The sequence below is a fragment of the Lissotriton helveticus genome, chromosome 3_1 (genome assembly GCF_964261635.1).
Source record: "Lissotriton helveticus chromosome 3_1, aLisHel1.1, whole genome shotgun sequence".
Taxonomy (NCBI): Eukaryota; Metazoa; Chordata; class Amphibia; order Caudata; family Salamandridae; genus Lissotriton; species Lissotriton helveticus.
In genome coordinates this window covers 148,886,646-148,903,405 of record NC_136061.1, presented here as the reverse complement: position 1 = coordinate 148,903,405, position 16,760 = coordinate 148,886,646, and the positions used below count along the sequence as shown (strand labels likewise).

General features: G+C 47.9%; 1 protein-coding gene across 1 annotated transcript in view; it reads left to right on the top strand.

Annotated features, from left to right (window-relative positions):
- LOC144822741 (uncharacterized) overlaps positions 1-16,760 on the top strand; it is a 2,085,503-nt gene that overhangs the window by 1,414,473 nt on the left and 654,270 nt on the right. The window contains exon 89 of the mRNA XM_078680596.1: positions 3,505-3,663. Within this exon, the coding sequence (XP_078536722.1) occupies positions 3,505-3,663 (159 nt within the window). The remainder of the gene's footprint in view (positions 1-3,504; positions 3,664-16,760) is intronic.

Genomic DNA, 16,760 nt, shown 5'->3' with positions numbered 1-16,760 from the left:
AAGATTAGACTTGGGCAACTACCATTGCATTTTCTCTGATACATGTTTATTTAATGTGAACTCAAGTAACCCAAAGGTGTTGAAGTGCTTTACATGAGGGCTTTTTACATTACACACTGTCAGATTAGTTTTTGGGGGCATTTTATATAGAGCGCAAACTCAACTGACCCAAAGGTACTCAAGTGCTTTCCAAAAGCGCCAGTTACATTACACAAGGTCAGGTTCATTTATTTAGGGCTTAGGGCTTGATTATGAGTTTGGTTGGTCCACCGGATGGCCGAACCTGATGAGATCCGCCTGCTGTATTACAATTACAGAGGTATGACCGCCGCAACCAACGGGGATCATGGATCCCGCACCGGTCAGAGACCCGAATATGCTTGGCTGGGCCGCTGCGGCACCTTCAAGAATATTAGTTGTTTTCTGATCGCCTCACTTTCAATTGGGGTGAACCTGCCATTAAAAGTGCAGAGGTGAGGAAACTTACGTAACCCTACAGGGCCCCCTGTTACTTCAGGGCCATTGGATGCATTCAGGGGGGCACCCCCTTTCCTGCACAGCATGGACTTTAAAGTCCATGCTGTGCATGGACGGGCTTTGGCGTTACCATTATGGAGACTTTTTAATAGGCACCGTCGTGGGAATGCCATAGGACTGCCCGCCAGACCAGATGAAAACTCCTAATATGGCGGGCAGTCTGACTACAGGTTTGGCAGTCCTGGAGCAGGACTCTGGCATGGCGTCCCGCTCCAGGACTGCGAAACTCATAATCAGGCCCTAAGTAATGCAGACGCCGTCCCTGTTTATTAATTTCTCTTCCAGGGGATACTCATCAATAGTCATAAGCACTGAATAGTCCCGCACACATTTGGGGACCCCGGAGCATATTCAAAATACATATATATGTATGTGTAGCCAAGAAAAAATTTACATCTTACCTTCAAACATACATATATACATGTATAACCATAAACATGCATCCTAACATCATTCAAACAGGCTAAGATTCCAAAATGCCCTGGATTTTTCATTTAAAATACAAATAGGTGAATGCAGCATTTCTGTAATAAGGAAAATGCAATCCTCTAGTTTTCCATCACAGCCTTTTATTTTCAAAGAAAAAGGCATGTAATAGCAGGCAATTAGCTGATAAGCTGCATAGATAAAACCATAACAGTAATAAACCTGCACCGTGCCTTTAAGACCTCCAAGAGCTTCCTGCTCCCATCATGCACCACAGGTGACAATTAGGACAGTTCTTTTTTCCGGCTTCTTCTCTGATAATCCTGGAGCATTGAGCTCATCAATTTTTGATTGTTCTAGCCAGAAATTAGTTTCCTGATAATTTTTTCTATCTGCATTTGATGTTTTTTGTTTTGCTGCTGGTAGCTTTCTTAGTTGTTTTCTGACCCTTTTGAAAACTTTTTCAGTCAGAAATACCAGCATTGTTCAATAGTTGTCCCTCCTGTGGGAAGAAGATGGCAAATCTGACCCGCATTCTGTCTGTATTGTGTGTTTGTCCTCCTCACAGAATCCAGAGAAGTGCTATTATTGGCAGCAATTTTCTAAGAGAACGCTTCGAGACAGAGTGAAGCTGAAGCTACATGCCTCGCTGTAGAGAGGAAAAGGAGCTTCTAAAAGGGGCCATGGGAGCAGTCATGCTTTTAAATAGCCCTCCTCTCAGGTAAAATACAGATCAGAGAAGAAACGATGTTGTTCTGCTTCTCCAGCATCAAAAAGGAAGCAGATATTTGACTGTTCCCCATCAGCATCACGGTCGATGCCCAAAAACATATACGGCATGCGACGACGTTGAGGGATAGATCGCCGTTGGAGCAGGCAGAGCCTCCCGCCATCAAAAAGTAAGTCGAAGTCGTGACATGTTACTTCAGGCTTGGAGTATGTCTGACCGGAGAAGCAGAAGTACGCGTCAAAGATTGGGTTGACGTCGAAGAAGCTCCTGTGTCGTCATTCACCGACTTCGAAGCAACGATCGACGTCCATATCTCCGCCGCCGTCAGAGCAAGTATGTCAGGCGTCGAGAGTGTCAACGTCGAGGACCCACCTGCAGTCACACAGGTGTTAAACGTCGAGGACCCCACCGCAGTCACACAGGCAGTCGACGTCAATGAGCGCGCCGTAGTCGCACAGGCGTTCGATGTTGAGAGCGTCACAGTCTGTGTCACCGGCTCCAGTCCGGCATTCGACATCGGGAGATGTGTCTGAAGGCTATCCAGAGAAGCATAGACTGTCCTAGCTGGCCAAGCATTCTACAGCGGTGACAGGTCATTATGTCGTAGAGGCCTCCCTCATCTTCAATGGAGGTGCTGGGAATGCCAAGGTCGATGTCGAGGTCCATACGATCAACGATGAGAGAAGCGTCTTATTCTACAGGCATTAACATTTTGCAAATCACACTGGAGGGAACTCCAGTTACTGGGAAACAGACACCTCCAGTTAACTATTTTCCAAGATGGCTGCAGAGTGTTCAACATAGGAGAGTTCTATCCAGAAGTCCTGGTTCAGATTTCTCTCAAACGTATTCTCCCTCCAGAATCTCTGCTGGTCCTCCACCTGCTACATCTACGGCAAGATCTCTACACAGATCATCAAGAAGAGCAAGGTCTCCTTCAGCTCGGCATTCCCGATCCAGAACACCACTTAGACGGCCGAGGTCTCACCTTTCCTCCAGATCATGAAGAAGTAGGTGAAGGTCTCTGTCATGGTCTACATCCTCAAGGTCATCATTGAGAGACTACTCACCAACCCTGTCTGCTTCTCCTCCAGCTAGAGTGTCTCCAGTCGATGACATGGTCACCTTTAATGAAGTCATCTGCAGGGGTGCCAACAAGTTGAACATTCACATGCCTGTGCCGACTACTTCTACATCTGTAATATTCAAGACACTACATCATAGGTCCTCTGCACGGCCTTTACTCCCTCCAGCACTGCAGACCCTTTTAACTTCAGCTACGGTAAGTTGAGCTCCCCCATGTATTTCAAAAAAAGTACAAGACCCCTGGCCAGGATCCACTGTTCCTATGATCAGATCCACAAGCAAATTCTGTTATAGTGGCAGCAGCCAGGAAAACACATCCTGGAGCAACACCCTCTTCAGTCCCTCCTTAGTAGGAGAGTAAGCACATGGACTCTCTGGGGAAAAGAATGTGCAATACATCGGCATCCTTCATGAAGGTGGCTAGTGCCTCAGCACTTCTTGGGAGGTACAAAAGGTATTTGTGGGACTCTTTGGCTAGATTCACAGAGAAGCTGCCCTAGAAAAACCAGCAGGACTTTCATGACATTTTGCAGGAATGTGGTCTGGTTGCAAACTGGGTCATTAGCGCAGCTGCAGATGCATCGGATTGGCAGCACATGGATATTCTCATGGTATTTGTGCTAGACGTTCGGCCTGGTTGCGGCTCACTGCCCTGAAACTGGAAGCACAATGAAGAATTATGAATCTTCCTTTCTATGGTACTTCCTAATTTGCCACTAATGCAGATGATGAGATGTCCAAGATGAAGTCTGAGTTGGACACTCTAAAGGCGATCAGCCTTGAGAAGCGTAAGGATTTTCAACGTAAGTACCAATCATATGCCGTCGGTCTTTCAAACACAGAGTTTGAGCCCCTCACTGGTAGACTCAACAGCAACAATACAGGTAACATTACCATATGCGTAGACCAGGTCAAGGAAGGGGAACTTCAAGACAGACACCTTCCTCAACGAAGCAGCCTTCAAAACAATGAGCCCTGGCTTCCCCCATCATGTTGCCCACTCCAGGGGGGGCAAGTATTATGTTCTATCTGAACAAGTGGAGAAAAATCACAAAAGACAAGTGGGTCCTCAATATTGTACAGAATTCACATCCCCACCTCCATCAGTACCACCTCAGGGAAGGTATGTCCAACATCACCACTTGTTACAAGGAGAGGTGAACATCCTACTAAAGAAAGACGCCATAGAAGCAATTCCTCCTCCGCAACAAAGACAGGGAATTTATTCCCGCTACTTTCTGGTACGAATAAGAGATCCTATACAAGAGTACAGACCAATACTTGACCTGAGGCTTTTGAACAAGTACATCCACAAAGAGAAATGTCAGATGTTGGCACTGCACCGGATTTTTCCTCAGCTACACCAAGGGGACTGGATGTACTTGATAGACCTGGAGGACGCTTATTTCCACGTGCCGATTTCCAGAAAACATCAGAAATTCCTGCGTTTTCAGGTAGGGTCTCCACATGTCCAGTTCAAAGTCCTCCCGTTTGGGCTCAAATCAGCCCCTCGCAAGTTCTCAAAATGGATGGCAGTAGTAGCGTTTTTTCTTCGCAAACAAAAGATCTTCGTCTATCCGTATCTGGATGACTGGTTGCTGAAAAGCTTGTCACCCACAATCTGGGCCTGCAAATCAACTACAAGAAGTCGATTTTCAAACTGACTCAGATGTGTCTTCTGCAGCAAACTCTGGAGGACCAGTGCTCACAAGTATCAGACCGCTAGGAAGACTTTGTGGTTCTCCCTCAGTCAGCCAAGGACTCAGCCAAGTGGTGGAAAAAAATGATCGCATGTTTCGAAAGGAGTTCCTTTCCATCAGGATCTTTCCACTCAGACAATTGTCACAGATGCTTCCCCCAGGGTTGGTGGGCTCACATAGGTCTTCTTCCTGTACAAGGACTCTGGTCAGAGTCAGAGCAGGGGTACCATATCAACCTACTAGAGCTGGGTGCGGGGCATCTTGCACTCAAGTCATTGCTCCCTTCCTTCTGCACACATTCCCTGTTGATGAAGACGGACAACACCACAACCATGTATTATCTGAACAAACAGGGAGGAACCAGGTCTAGACCCCTCTACAGGAGACTCAGATCACATAAAAGTGGCTTTTCGCAAGAAATGTGACCATTTCTACAATTCATCTCCCAGGTACTCTCAATGTCCAGGCAGACTCTCTAAGTCGGCACTTCATCGAAGTTCACGACTGGGTGCTAAACAACGTTGTCACACAGGACATCTTTCATCGATGGGGTGTTCCAGATATCGACCTGTTTGCAGATGCAACGAACGCAAAATGCCCTGTCTTCGCATCCAGGTTTCACCAACCAGACTCCAGAGGGAATGCACATTTGATAAAATGGTTGCAGACTTTACTTTACGCTTTTCCTCCCAATTCCACTCATTCTTCAGGTGATCATTAAGTTCTACAGGGCCAAGACCAGAATGAAACTGATTGCACCAGAGTGGCCTTGCCAATGGTGGTATCCGGATCTTCTTCAACTATCAGAGATCCCACACATGAGGTTACCATGCCGTCCGGACTTAGTATCCAAGCACAGGGGAAAGTGTTCCACCCCAACCTCTCACCTCTACGATTGATGGCATGGCTTCTGAGGTCCTCCAGTACGGGAATTTAGATTTGTCCGCAGACTGGATGAACATTCTTAAGGAAGCGAGAAGACCATCCACCATAAAGTCGTAGCAGCTTTCTTGGGCACCAAGACCACTGGGCTAGCCCAGGGGCTGCTGGAGGGCTCAATCACCCCTAGCGCCAACATCTTGGAAACCTCTTCCTTGATGCTGGCCCTGACCTTGTCAGCTACCCTGTAAAATTTGTGTTTCACAGGCAGACTGTCTCCAGTGTCCACATCATGGACGCACCAGTTGGTGACACCTGGGGTCAGGGAGAACAGGGAGGAGAACTGACCCAACACTTGGCGACAGTCACTCTGCTGCTCTGGGGTCAGGGTGGGTGAGAGGACCACACCATCCACTGACCCATCTTGCTCCTTAACTGCCAGGAGGTCAGGGAGAGGATCACTATCCTCTTCCATTCCTGCATCTGTAGCCATGAGCATGGTTACTTCAGACCTCTCAAAGTGGGGCTTGAGGCGGTTCACATGCAAGACTCTCAGGGGCTGCCTGGGAGTCCTCAGGTTAACCAGGTAGGTTACCTCACTCTTCTTTTCCACCACCTCATATGGCCCAGTCCACTTGTCTTGGAGCGCACAGGGCTCCACTGGCGCCATCACCCACACTTTCTGCCCAGGTTGAAATTCGACCAGAGTGGTATTCTGGTCGTACCATCTTTTCATTTCTTCCTGGCTTGCTTCCAGGTTCGCCTGAGCGAGCTTCCTGAAGCGTTGTGTCTGGTTGCGGATGGCCAGCACATAGCTGAACACATCCTGGGGGGTTTTCCCACAGGACTTTTCCCAACCCTCCTTCACCAGTGAGAGAGGTCCTCGGACAGGGTGGCCATACAGGAGTTCAAAGGGACTGAACCCTAAGGACTTCTGAGGCACCTCCCTGTAGGCAAACAACAGGCATGGTAACAAGACGTCCCACTTACGTCTCATGGGCTCCGCCAGGCCCATAATCATAACTTTCAGGGTCCGGTTGAACCTTTCAACCAGCCCATTTCCTTGAGGGTGGTAAGGAGTGGTGAACTTATAAGTTACCCCACACTCCTCCCACAGAGACTTCATGTACTTAGAGATGAAGTTGGTACCCCGGTCGGAGACCACCTCTCTAGGGAACCCCACACGGGAAAAGATCCCCATCAATGCACGGCCCACCACGGGTGCTGTGATTGTCCTGAGAGGGACTGCTTCTGGGTACCGGGTGGCATGGTCCACCAAGACCAGGATGAACCTGTTGCCTAAGGCTGTCTTGGGGTCCAGGGGCCCTACGATGTCTATGCCCACCCACTCGAAAAGGGTGCTCACTACTGGGAAGGGTTGAAGGGGTGCCTTCAACTTTGTTCCAGTCTTGCCACTGGCTTGACAGGTTTGGCAAGATCTGCAAAAGGAACCAACGTGCTTTCTCATCTGGGGCCAGTGGAAGTGGGTGACAAGCCTGTTTAGGGTCTTGTCTTGCCCCAGATGTCCTGCAAGAGGCACGTCATGAGCCAGACCCATTAGGAAGTTTCCGAAGCGCTCGGGTACCACCAGCACACGGGCTGCACCGGGCTCAGCAAACTTAGGCTCGCTATATAACAAGTCATCTTCCCAGTAGATGAAATGATCTCTGGCTGCTCCACCTGCTGCCTGATCTACAGCCTGTTGCCGCAGACCAATGAGGGAAGGGCACTCCTTCTGCGCCTTGCAGAATTCCTCCCTGGAGGGACCACCTTCCTGCTGCCAATGGGTCAGCTCAGGCAAGTCTCCCAGTTCGGCTACCTGTTCCCCTGTAGGTTCCAGGGCATCCCCCTCAGGTTCTGCTTCCTCCTGGACCGTGGGAACGGCTGGGGCTGGTTTCCCGCGCCCTCTGCCTCTTCCTCTCCTGGCAGGTCTCTGGGCCACTGTTTCAGGCTCCATTTCTGCTGAGTCCCCCCTACTGGCTGTCATAGCACATGTGGACACACAGATCCACGCAGGTAAACCCAACATCTCCAAGTGAGTTCTGTGTTCTACATCCTTCCATGGAGAACTCTCCAGGTCGTTACCTAACAGACAGTCTACAGGCAAGGCATCACTGACAACTACCTCCAAGAGACCAGAGACTCCCCCCCAATCAAAGGGAACCCGTGCCAGCTTGCTGAAGCGCACTGAACTGTCAGCTGCCACCACAGGGCGGAGTACACCAGGGATGATTTGCTCTTCAGACACCCACTGACACCTCACGGATGTCACGCTGGCTCCTGTGTCTCTCAGAGCCTCAATCTCCCTCCCATTGATGGTCACCTTCTGCCCATATTTCTTAGTGTTAGAGGGCAGTAAGGTTTCTTGGACCACCTCTTGGTCTCCTAGAGAGACAAGGGTCATAACTGCTAGCTCCCCCTAATCACTAGAAACCAAATCCCCTCCCAAAGCTACACTAGCTAACGCTGGGGCGGGGGCACAAGTGGTTGCTTGCTTCTTCTTGGGACATTTTGGAGCAATGTGGCCCACCTCATTGCCGTGATAGCAGGTAGGGGGGCCTTGGTTATCCCTTCTATCTCTATTGTCCCGCCTGCCCTTAGAGGGCCGTGGCTGTTTAGCTTTGGGGGGGTTGGGATTCCTTTCCCTGGGAACTATTTTGGGGCCCTTCTGAGAACTCCTTTTGATTACCCTTGTCCCCCCCACTCTTCTGCTGGGTACCCTGCCCACCTTTGGCTGTGGTACCCACAATTCCTCTGTGGACCCTGGTACTGGTCCAGCGGTCCGCCTCCTTAGCAAGCTCAATGGGGTCTGTCAGCTTGTTGTCTAAAAGATGCTGGCGCAGCTCTGGAACACAAAGACTACTCAAGTGCTCCCAACTGATTAAATGCAACAACCCCTTAAAATCAGTTACTTTACTGCCCTTCATCCAACCTTCCAGTGCACGCGAGTACGAATTCACACACTCCATCCAAGTCTCAGACTCTCTCTTCTTGGAGTTCCTAAACTGCAGTCTGTACTGCTCTGGGGTAAGGCAATACCTGAGACATAAGGCGCCCTTCATATTGGGGTAGGTCATGGCACCTGCTAATTCTAAGGGCTCTAGAGCACTCCTCCCAGAAGCCTCAAAATGTTTCCACAGGCCCGCCCCCCAATGCTGATCAGGCACACCATTCACCTTCAATGCAATTTCATACGAAGTGAACCAGGCATAAATATCCTCACCCCTATGGTAATTCTGTACCAGGTCCTTGGGAATATATACTTTACCCCCATGTACTGGCTGCGCGCTGCCACCATTAGAACTGGCATCCACCTCCTTGGCTTTAAGATCCAGTTCTCTCATGCTCAACTCATGAGCCAAAAGCAATTTCTTCTCTTCTAAGGCACGGGCATTTTTGCTCTCCTCTGCCGCCTTTTCTACTTCCAATTGCTTCATTTTCATTTTCAATACTTCCAACTCATACTCTCTTACTCTCTGATTTTCTTGTAACTCTTCTGGGGAGAGGCCCCTGCTGGAATGGTTGCTGCCAGCTCCTGCACCTACTTTGCCCACTGGCAAATCTGTGACTTGAAAACTGTTTTCTACATCCACATCATCCTCTCCCTCTTGTGCCTCCCAATGGGCCTTCAAGATTTTCTGCAATTCCTCCTTTCTGTAGGCGCTCTTTATGGGGCACTCAAACTCAAGGCAGAATTTCCTAAGTTGCTCAACTTTGTATGAATACAAATCTCCAATGGCAAACTCCATCTCTACTTCTGCCTCCTTACTGGGTGCCTTCCCATGCAAAGACATGCTGTATTGAAGAGTTACTCAAAAATAGAAAAATCAAAACCAAAAACCAGTAGTATGCGGTGGCGTAGTGGTCTGCACTCACTAGTGATGTACACCAATTACTGTGGGTCAAGTACAAATACAAGTTCAAATCCCACCGCTGCCACCAATGTTAGATCTGGGGGTCTCTAGTTGGCAGAGGTAGGTACCACTGTCCAAATAGGGACCCTTGCTTCTAGTCAGGGCAAGGAGATAACCGTCTGAGATAACCCCTGCTCACCCTCTAGGTAGCTTGGCACGAGCAGTCTAGGCTAACCAGAGGCAATGCGTAAAGTATTTGTACCAACACTCACAGTAACACAGTGAAAACACCACAAACTGACTCCACAACAGTTTAAAAAATCGAGGTATTTTTAATCTAAACTACTCAAGACCAAAACGACAAAAATCCAACATACACAGTTCAAGAATATGGTTTCAAAAAGAGTTCTTAAGGTTGCGTTAAAATTCTTAGGTTGCGATAGAATTCTCTACGTTGCGATAGAATTTTCTACTGATGCGTGAAAAGTTCACAGTTGCGTTACGTTTACTCACAGTACCTTTTAGTTGCAACAAAGTTCCAAAAGCAGAAGCTGATGCGGTGGAAAACAAGCGATGCGTTGCTCCTGAGACCCTGGGGAAGCGATGCGACAGCCCCGCTGCAGCAGCGGGCGTGTTGCGACGAATCCGGTCTGTATGGGGAGGAAGGCCACTTGTATGGATTCCGGTGCGTAGGTTCCGTAGGAAGTCTGTTCTCGCAAAGGCACGATGCGACGATATCGTAGGGGTTGCGACGATCTCCGGGGCGACGATGCGCGGTCCAGCGGTGATCCTCCCTCTCGCAGCTCCTCGATGCGATGGTTCTGCGACGATGCTCGCAGCGACGTGATGCGGTCCGCAAGCAAGCGGTGCGGCGTTCTCACCCAGCGACGACATGCTCTGCGACGATACTCGCAGCGATGTTCGATGCTCCCGCACCGGTCTGGTGCGTCCCGCAAACGAAGGATGCGACGTCTCTGGCAGCTGCGTCAGGCGCTGCGACGATCTCGACCTCCGTAGCGGCGGGAAACTTCTCGCACTGTCGGGGATGCGCTCCGCAAGTAAGCGATGCGACACTTTTCAAGTTCAAAAGTCACTCAAGCTTAGTTTCAAGCTTCCCAGCTCAGGTACAACCTCCAGAGGCCCCACAACTGGATCAAGCACTCTAGGAAGGACAGAACTCTCTCAGCAGAGTTCAGGGAAGCTGGGGTGAAGTCCTTTTGTTCCTGGGACTTCAAAACAGGGCGCCAGCTCTACTCAGGCCCTTGGAGATTCCTTCAAGACAGGGGACACAGCTCAGCAGCAAAGTCCTTCCCCTCTCCTTGGCAGCAAAGCAACAGGTCAGTCCAGCAGAGCAACAACAGGACAGTCTTCCTTCTTCAGTTCAGCTTTCTCCTTGGCAGAGGTTCCTTCTTGATTTCCAGGATGATCTAATTTTCTGTTGTCAGGGGTCCTGTACTTATACCCCTAAAGTCTTTGTTCTCTGGGTGCATGTGGGCCCTGAGCCCGGTCTGAACCAGTTCTGGGTGGATCCTGAGCACTTTGTTTTGCTGGCTGCATCTTTCCTTTCAGAGTGAGGGGCAGGGTCCTCATCCGCCCAGCAGGGGGGTGGAGCCAGCATTGTGGAAGGCAGGCACATCCCTATTCAGCCCAGGTGCTAATTTCTCCCACCACTCCAGTTGCAAATGCAGTCATTCAGCCTAGTGCTGACTCATCCAGCTCCTGGGGAATCCCCCAGCCCCTGTCACTCTCAAACCAGACAGTCAATACACAAACAGGCCCAGGGGGGTACCTTGGGCCTTCCATAGGGGTGACTGATGTGCACAAAAAGGGAAGGGTTAGGCCTGGTCAGTGGGGACACTGACCAGGAGGACATGGCAGTTCTAAACTGCCCATAGGCACTGCAGTGGCAGGCCTGAGACACAATTTTAGAGCTACTCCTGTGGGTGGCACAATCAGTGCTGCAGGCCCACCAGTAGCATTTGTCATCACCAGCCCTGGCACACCCAGTGCACTTTACTAGGGACTTCATGGTGATACAAACATGCCAAACATGTATATTCAATCAGAATATTAATTTACACAGGGAGCACTTACACTCTGGCACTGATCAGCAGTGGCAGAGTGTCCAAAGCATCTAAACCAGCAAAAACGAAATCCAGCACAGCATCAAAAATACAGGAGGTAGAGGCAAAAAGATAGGGGAAACCACGCCAAAGATGCCAGGTCTAACAGAAGTGTTTTTATTTATGGTGCATTAATAATGACCATGATCTCATTCGGGGTCAGGAGCAGGTGATTTTACCATATCTACTGTACTTGACCAAGTCAGGTCTTCAGTTTTGTTTTATAAAGGTCCATCTAGCAGCTATTACAGCATACAGAAAATCTCCTATGCAGGTTTCCTTTTTTCAGCTACCTGTGGTTAAGAACTTCCTTGAGGGGTTAAAAAAGGTCTATCCACCGATCAGACCCCCGTCTCCTCTATGGGAACTTAGCATTGTTCTTGCTAGGTTGATGGGGGCCCCATTTGAACCTATTCATAAAGCCTCTCTGCAGCACTTGTAATGGAAGGCCGTTTTCTCAGCCGCCATCTCCTCTGCTCGCAGAGTGAGTGAGACCTTACATACACTAGACCTTAAGAGGGTTCTAGGGTTCTACCTAGACAAGACCAAGGCATTGAGAAAATCAGATCGCCTGTTTGTAAACAATGGTTGCATAAATACTGGTTGTGCAGATTCCAAACAGTCTATCTCTAGATGGATAGTCTCATGTATCACATAGTCTTACCAGATAGCCACCAAACTTCTACCTGGCAAACCAAAGGCTCATTCTACATGGGGAAAGGCCTCTACCACAGCTCTCCTTACAAATGTACCTATTGCAGGGATTTATAAAGCTGCCACATGGCGATCAGTGCATACATTTACTTGCCATTATTGTTTACACTCTGACACTCCAGCGGATGCTCAGTTTGGACAAGCCTCTTTAAGGAATCTGTTTGGATGATTTATCCTTGGAGTGTTCATTCTTGGAGTGTTTTTTGCTGTAACTATATTGATATTCGTCTGTGGGTATGTGCTTGCTATTCTATTCAGTGCTTATAATATAATAATAATAATAACACACATTTACAAAGCGCGACAGCTACCTCGAATAGAGGTGTCCCGGCACTATGAGTATTGATGAGTATCCTCTGGAAGAGAAGGATTAGTTACTTACCTGTTCTCTTCTAAGGGCATATTCATCAAAGTCATAAGCCACTCGCTATCCTCACCGGATGAATACCTTTAGTATAGTAACTATTCCTGCCTTGCTTCATGATTCCTACATGTTAGTACACCGTAAAAAAGACCTGACCTAATTGTCACCTGTGGTGCATGATAGGAGCAGGGAGTTCTTGGAGGTCTTAAAGGCATGGTGCCAGTTTATTACTGTTATGATTTTATCTATCCAGCCTATCAGCTAATTTCCTGCTATTACTTTTTCTTTCAAAATAGAAGAGTTGGAACACTAGAGGAGTGCATGTTCTTTGTTACAGAAATGTTGTATGAACTTATTTTTATTTTAAATGAAAAGTCCAATGCAATGTTGGTATCTATGCCTGTTTGAATGATGTTAGGCTGCATGTTTATGTATGTACATGCATATATGTATGTTTGATAGTACTACGTACGTGTTTTTTTTGGACTAAACATATATAGCCCGCATCCTCAGACATACCCCTGGCTCTGAAGAAGGCGATACAGACGCGTGTACCAGAGTCGCGCTTGGGAGGCCCCCGCAGCTCCAAGTTGGCTTCGGATACGCTGGTCTCCGCTCCAGTGGAATTGTCATCGCATCTAAGAATTGGAATCACCGAAGCCCACCTCCACGCCTGGGAAGAGAAGGGGTGGTGTTGTAATCAGTGATTGCACGCTGGGTGAGGAGGACTTCATGCCTTGCCCCCGCTCCAGAATTTCCCGAGGTATGGGGGTTGTTGCGGTCTGGGGAGCTGAGGAGATAGCTGAATTCGGAGGACTCACTCGACTTGGGGGCTCTATGTCATCATGGCGCTACATCCACTCCCGCAACACTGGCCTATTATGAACATTGCATTCTGGGACTTGTAGGAACCGAATAACAGGTGGACTGCAGGAAGTGATTGCCAAGACTACTTACCTTGGGGGTGGAGTGTCGTGTCAAGCAACAGGATGGGGCAGGGTATTTAAATCCGATTGGTGCCCGCATCCTCGAACATACCGCTGGCGCTGAAGAAGGCGATACAGACGCCGAAATGCATTTGCCAATCTGCGGGTGTTTTTGCTGGATTAAAGTTGCCTCGCTGTTTCCCCGATTGTGGCCTCTCTTCTTCATTTCGAAGGAGTACTTTTCATAAAGTTTCAGTGTGTGTACCAGAGTCGCGCTTGGGAGGCCCCCGCAGCTCCAAGTTGGCTTCGGATACGCTGGTCTCCGCTCCGGTGGAACTGTCATCGCATCCAAGAATTGGAATCACCGAAGCCCACCTCCACGCCTGGGAAGAGAAGGGGCGGTGTTGTAATCAGTGATTGCACGCTGGGCGAGGAGGACTTCCTGCCTTGCCCCCGCTGCAGAATTTCCCGAGGTATGGGGGTTGTTGCTGTCTGGGAAGCTGAGGAGGTGGCTGAATTCGGAGGACTCACTCGACTTGGGGGCTCTATGTCATCATGGCGCTACACCCACTCTCGCAACACTGGCCTATTATGAATATTGCATTCTGGGACTTGTAGGAACCGAATAACAGGTGGACTGCAGGAAGTGATTGCCAAGACTACTTACCTTGGGGGTGGAGTGTCGTGTCAAGCAACAGGATGGGGCAGGGTATTTAAATCCGGATTGGTGCCCGCATCCTCAAACATACCCCTGGCGCTGAAGAAGGCGATACAGACGTCGAAATGCTTTTGCCAATCTGCGGGTGTTTTTGCTGACTTAAAGTTGCCTCCGCTGTTTCCCCTATTGTGGCCTCTCTTCTTCATTTCAAAGGAGTTCTTTTCATAAAGTTTCAGCGCGTGTACCAGAGTCGTGCTTGGGAGCCCCCCGCAGCTCCAAGTTGGCTTCGGATACGCTGGTCTCCGCTCCGGTGGAATTCTCGTCGCATCCAAGTACTGGAATCACCGAAGCCCACCTCCACGCCTGGGAAGAGAAGGGGCGGTGTTGTAATCAGTGATTGCACGCTGGGCGAGGAGGACTTCATGCCTTGCCCCCGTTGCAGAATTTCCCGAGGTATGGGGGTTGTTGCGGTCTGGGGAGCTGAGGAGGTAGCTGAATTCAGAGGACTCACTCGACTTGGGGGCTCTATGTCATCATGGCGCTACATCCTCTCCCGCAACACTGGCCTATTATGAACATTGCATTCTGGGACTTGTAGGAACCGAATAACAGGTGGACTGCAGGAAGTGATTGCCAAGACTACTTACCTTGGGGGTGGAGTGTCGTGTCAAGCAACAGGATGGGGCAGGGTATTTAAATCCGGATTGGTGCCCGCATCCTCAAACATACCCCTGGCGCTGGAGAAGGCGATACAGACACCGAAATGCATTCGCCAATCTGCGGGTGTTTTTGCTGAATTAAAGTTGCCTCGCTGTTTCCCCTATTGTGGCCTCTCTTCCTCATTTCGGAGGAGTTCTTTATATATATATATATATATATATATATATATATATATATATATGTATATATATATATATGTATATACATATATATATATGTCGCTCAAGGTTTCCACCTTTCCTTCTATAGAAACCACGCACTCCGGGGGTAATGTTTCCAAGTTTGTTTTATTTCGTTCGCAACAGGCGCGTTTCGGCGCTCCACCTTCCTCAATGTTACAAACATTCTGAGGTTGGCGCCATGTTTTATCACTCGCATCCACGTGATTTTACAACGAAAACAAACGAGGGACTGTATTCAAAACACCACATTAGGTGAGTATTCGCATTGAGGTTACATTGTATCCACGCAATCCATATTAAACACATTAACTTATTTTCACCAACGCGTTAAACTTTGAATTATTATCCCCAATTCACAAATTAATTGTGCAGGTCATAACTCTCGCTTAATATGTCAGAGTACCTTGAAGCTGTATATCGGCTCCACTTTATCCTGTCATATAGCTCTGCTGTTTCTTCCAAAAATAAGGTGTTTGCCACAGTCAGTACATCTGACATCTTATTTTTCTCAGCTATTTCTTCAATAGCTCCCTTTCTGGTGTTTCGTGTCGGTACCAAAATCAGCAGCGCCATTTTGGTAGTTTTAGACCAAAGCAGACAACTTTTTCAGCCGTGTATCGGCATAGACAGATTGCTCGTAACAATGTACACCTCTATCATCTCATTAAGCCGTGGATCGGCCACCTTCCCTTGTCAAAAAGTTGTTTTCATCCATTACATTTTTCATAATTTATACCGTTCATTCAGGGTTTGCTCAAAATTAGATTTCTTAAAGTTCATTGACCTTTTAACCAAAGAAAATATCCAAATTCCAAAGAGGGTCAGAGAATTCATAAATTTCAGTTCAGATCTAAGATATAGTTCAAAATTACACAATTACAAAATTATTCAACATCATCATTTCTGTTTCTTCCATGTTAGTGTCACACAGCATCATTTAAAGTTTTATATTATTTTTCCAGACATAACAATGGGCAGACCCATTATTACATTTTCTCAGTCCATGTTTTTTCGCTTTTCTTTATCAGTATTTTAATACCCAATGTGAGATGCTAGTTCCTCTCCCGCATTCAATCCCTTGGGGTGTTTAGTCATTAAGTCTATTATATAGGGACTCTAATCTTCTCAGTCTATGGAGCCTGTCCCCTCCCCTGGGACTATCAGCTATGTAGTCCAGACCAAAGTACTGTAATTGATGTCTATTACTTGAGTGCTTTTCTTGGAAATGAGCAACTGGGTATGCCTGATCGTTCTTATCAATTGCTCTTAAATGTTCCAAGATTCTCAGTTTAAGAGGTTTGATTGTACTCCCAATATATGATAGTCCACATGGACATTTGAGACAGTACACAGCATACGGAGTACTGCAAGTAATGTATTTGTTGATAGTTTTTGTTATTCCTGTTCCAGGAATCTCGTAGCTTTTTACTCTTTTGCTATGCGCACAGGCCTTACATTTATAACATGGATGAAATCCCTTCAAATCTGAAGGTGTATTGGGTTTCTTTTCCACTTTTCTTAAGTGACTCTGCACTAGCATATCTTTCAAAGATCTCGATTTCTTGAAGGTCACTAGTGGAAAAGCTGGAATATCATCTTTTATGATACTGTCGGTTTTTAGTATGTGCCAATTCTTTCTAAGCATGTATTTTAAGTGATTGGCTTCCGCTGAGTAGGGGGTTACCAGCCGGAACTTACCCACCCCAGCTTTATCATATCAGTAGTTTTCTCCTTGTCTCTTAGCAGGTTTTGCCTCGGTATGGATTTTACTTTATTTAGTGCACTTTCTAAAGTGTCCGTGGCATAGCCTCTCAATTTAAACCTACTGATGCATTTCAATGCTGCAATTTTGAAGTTTGAG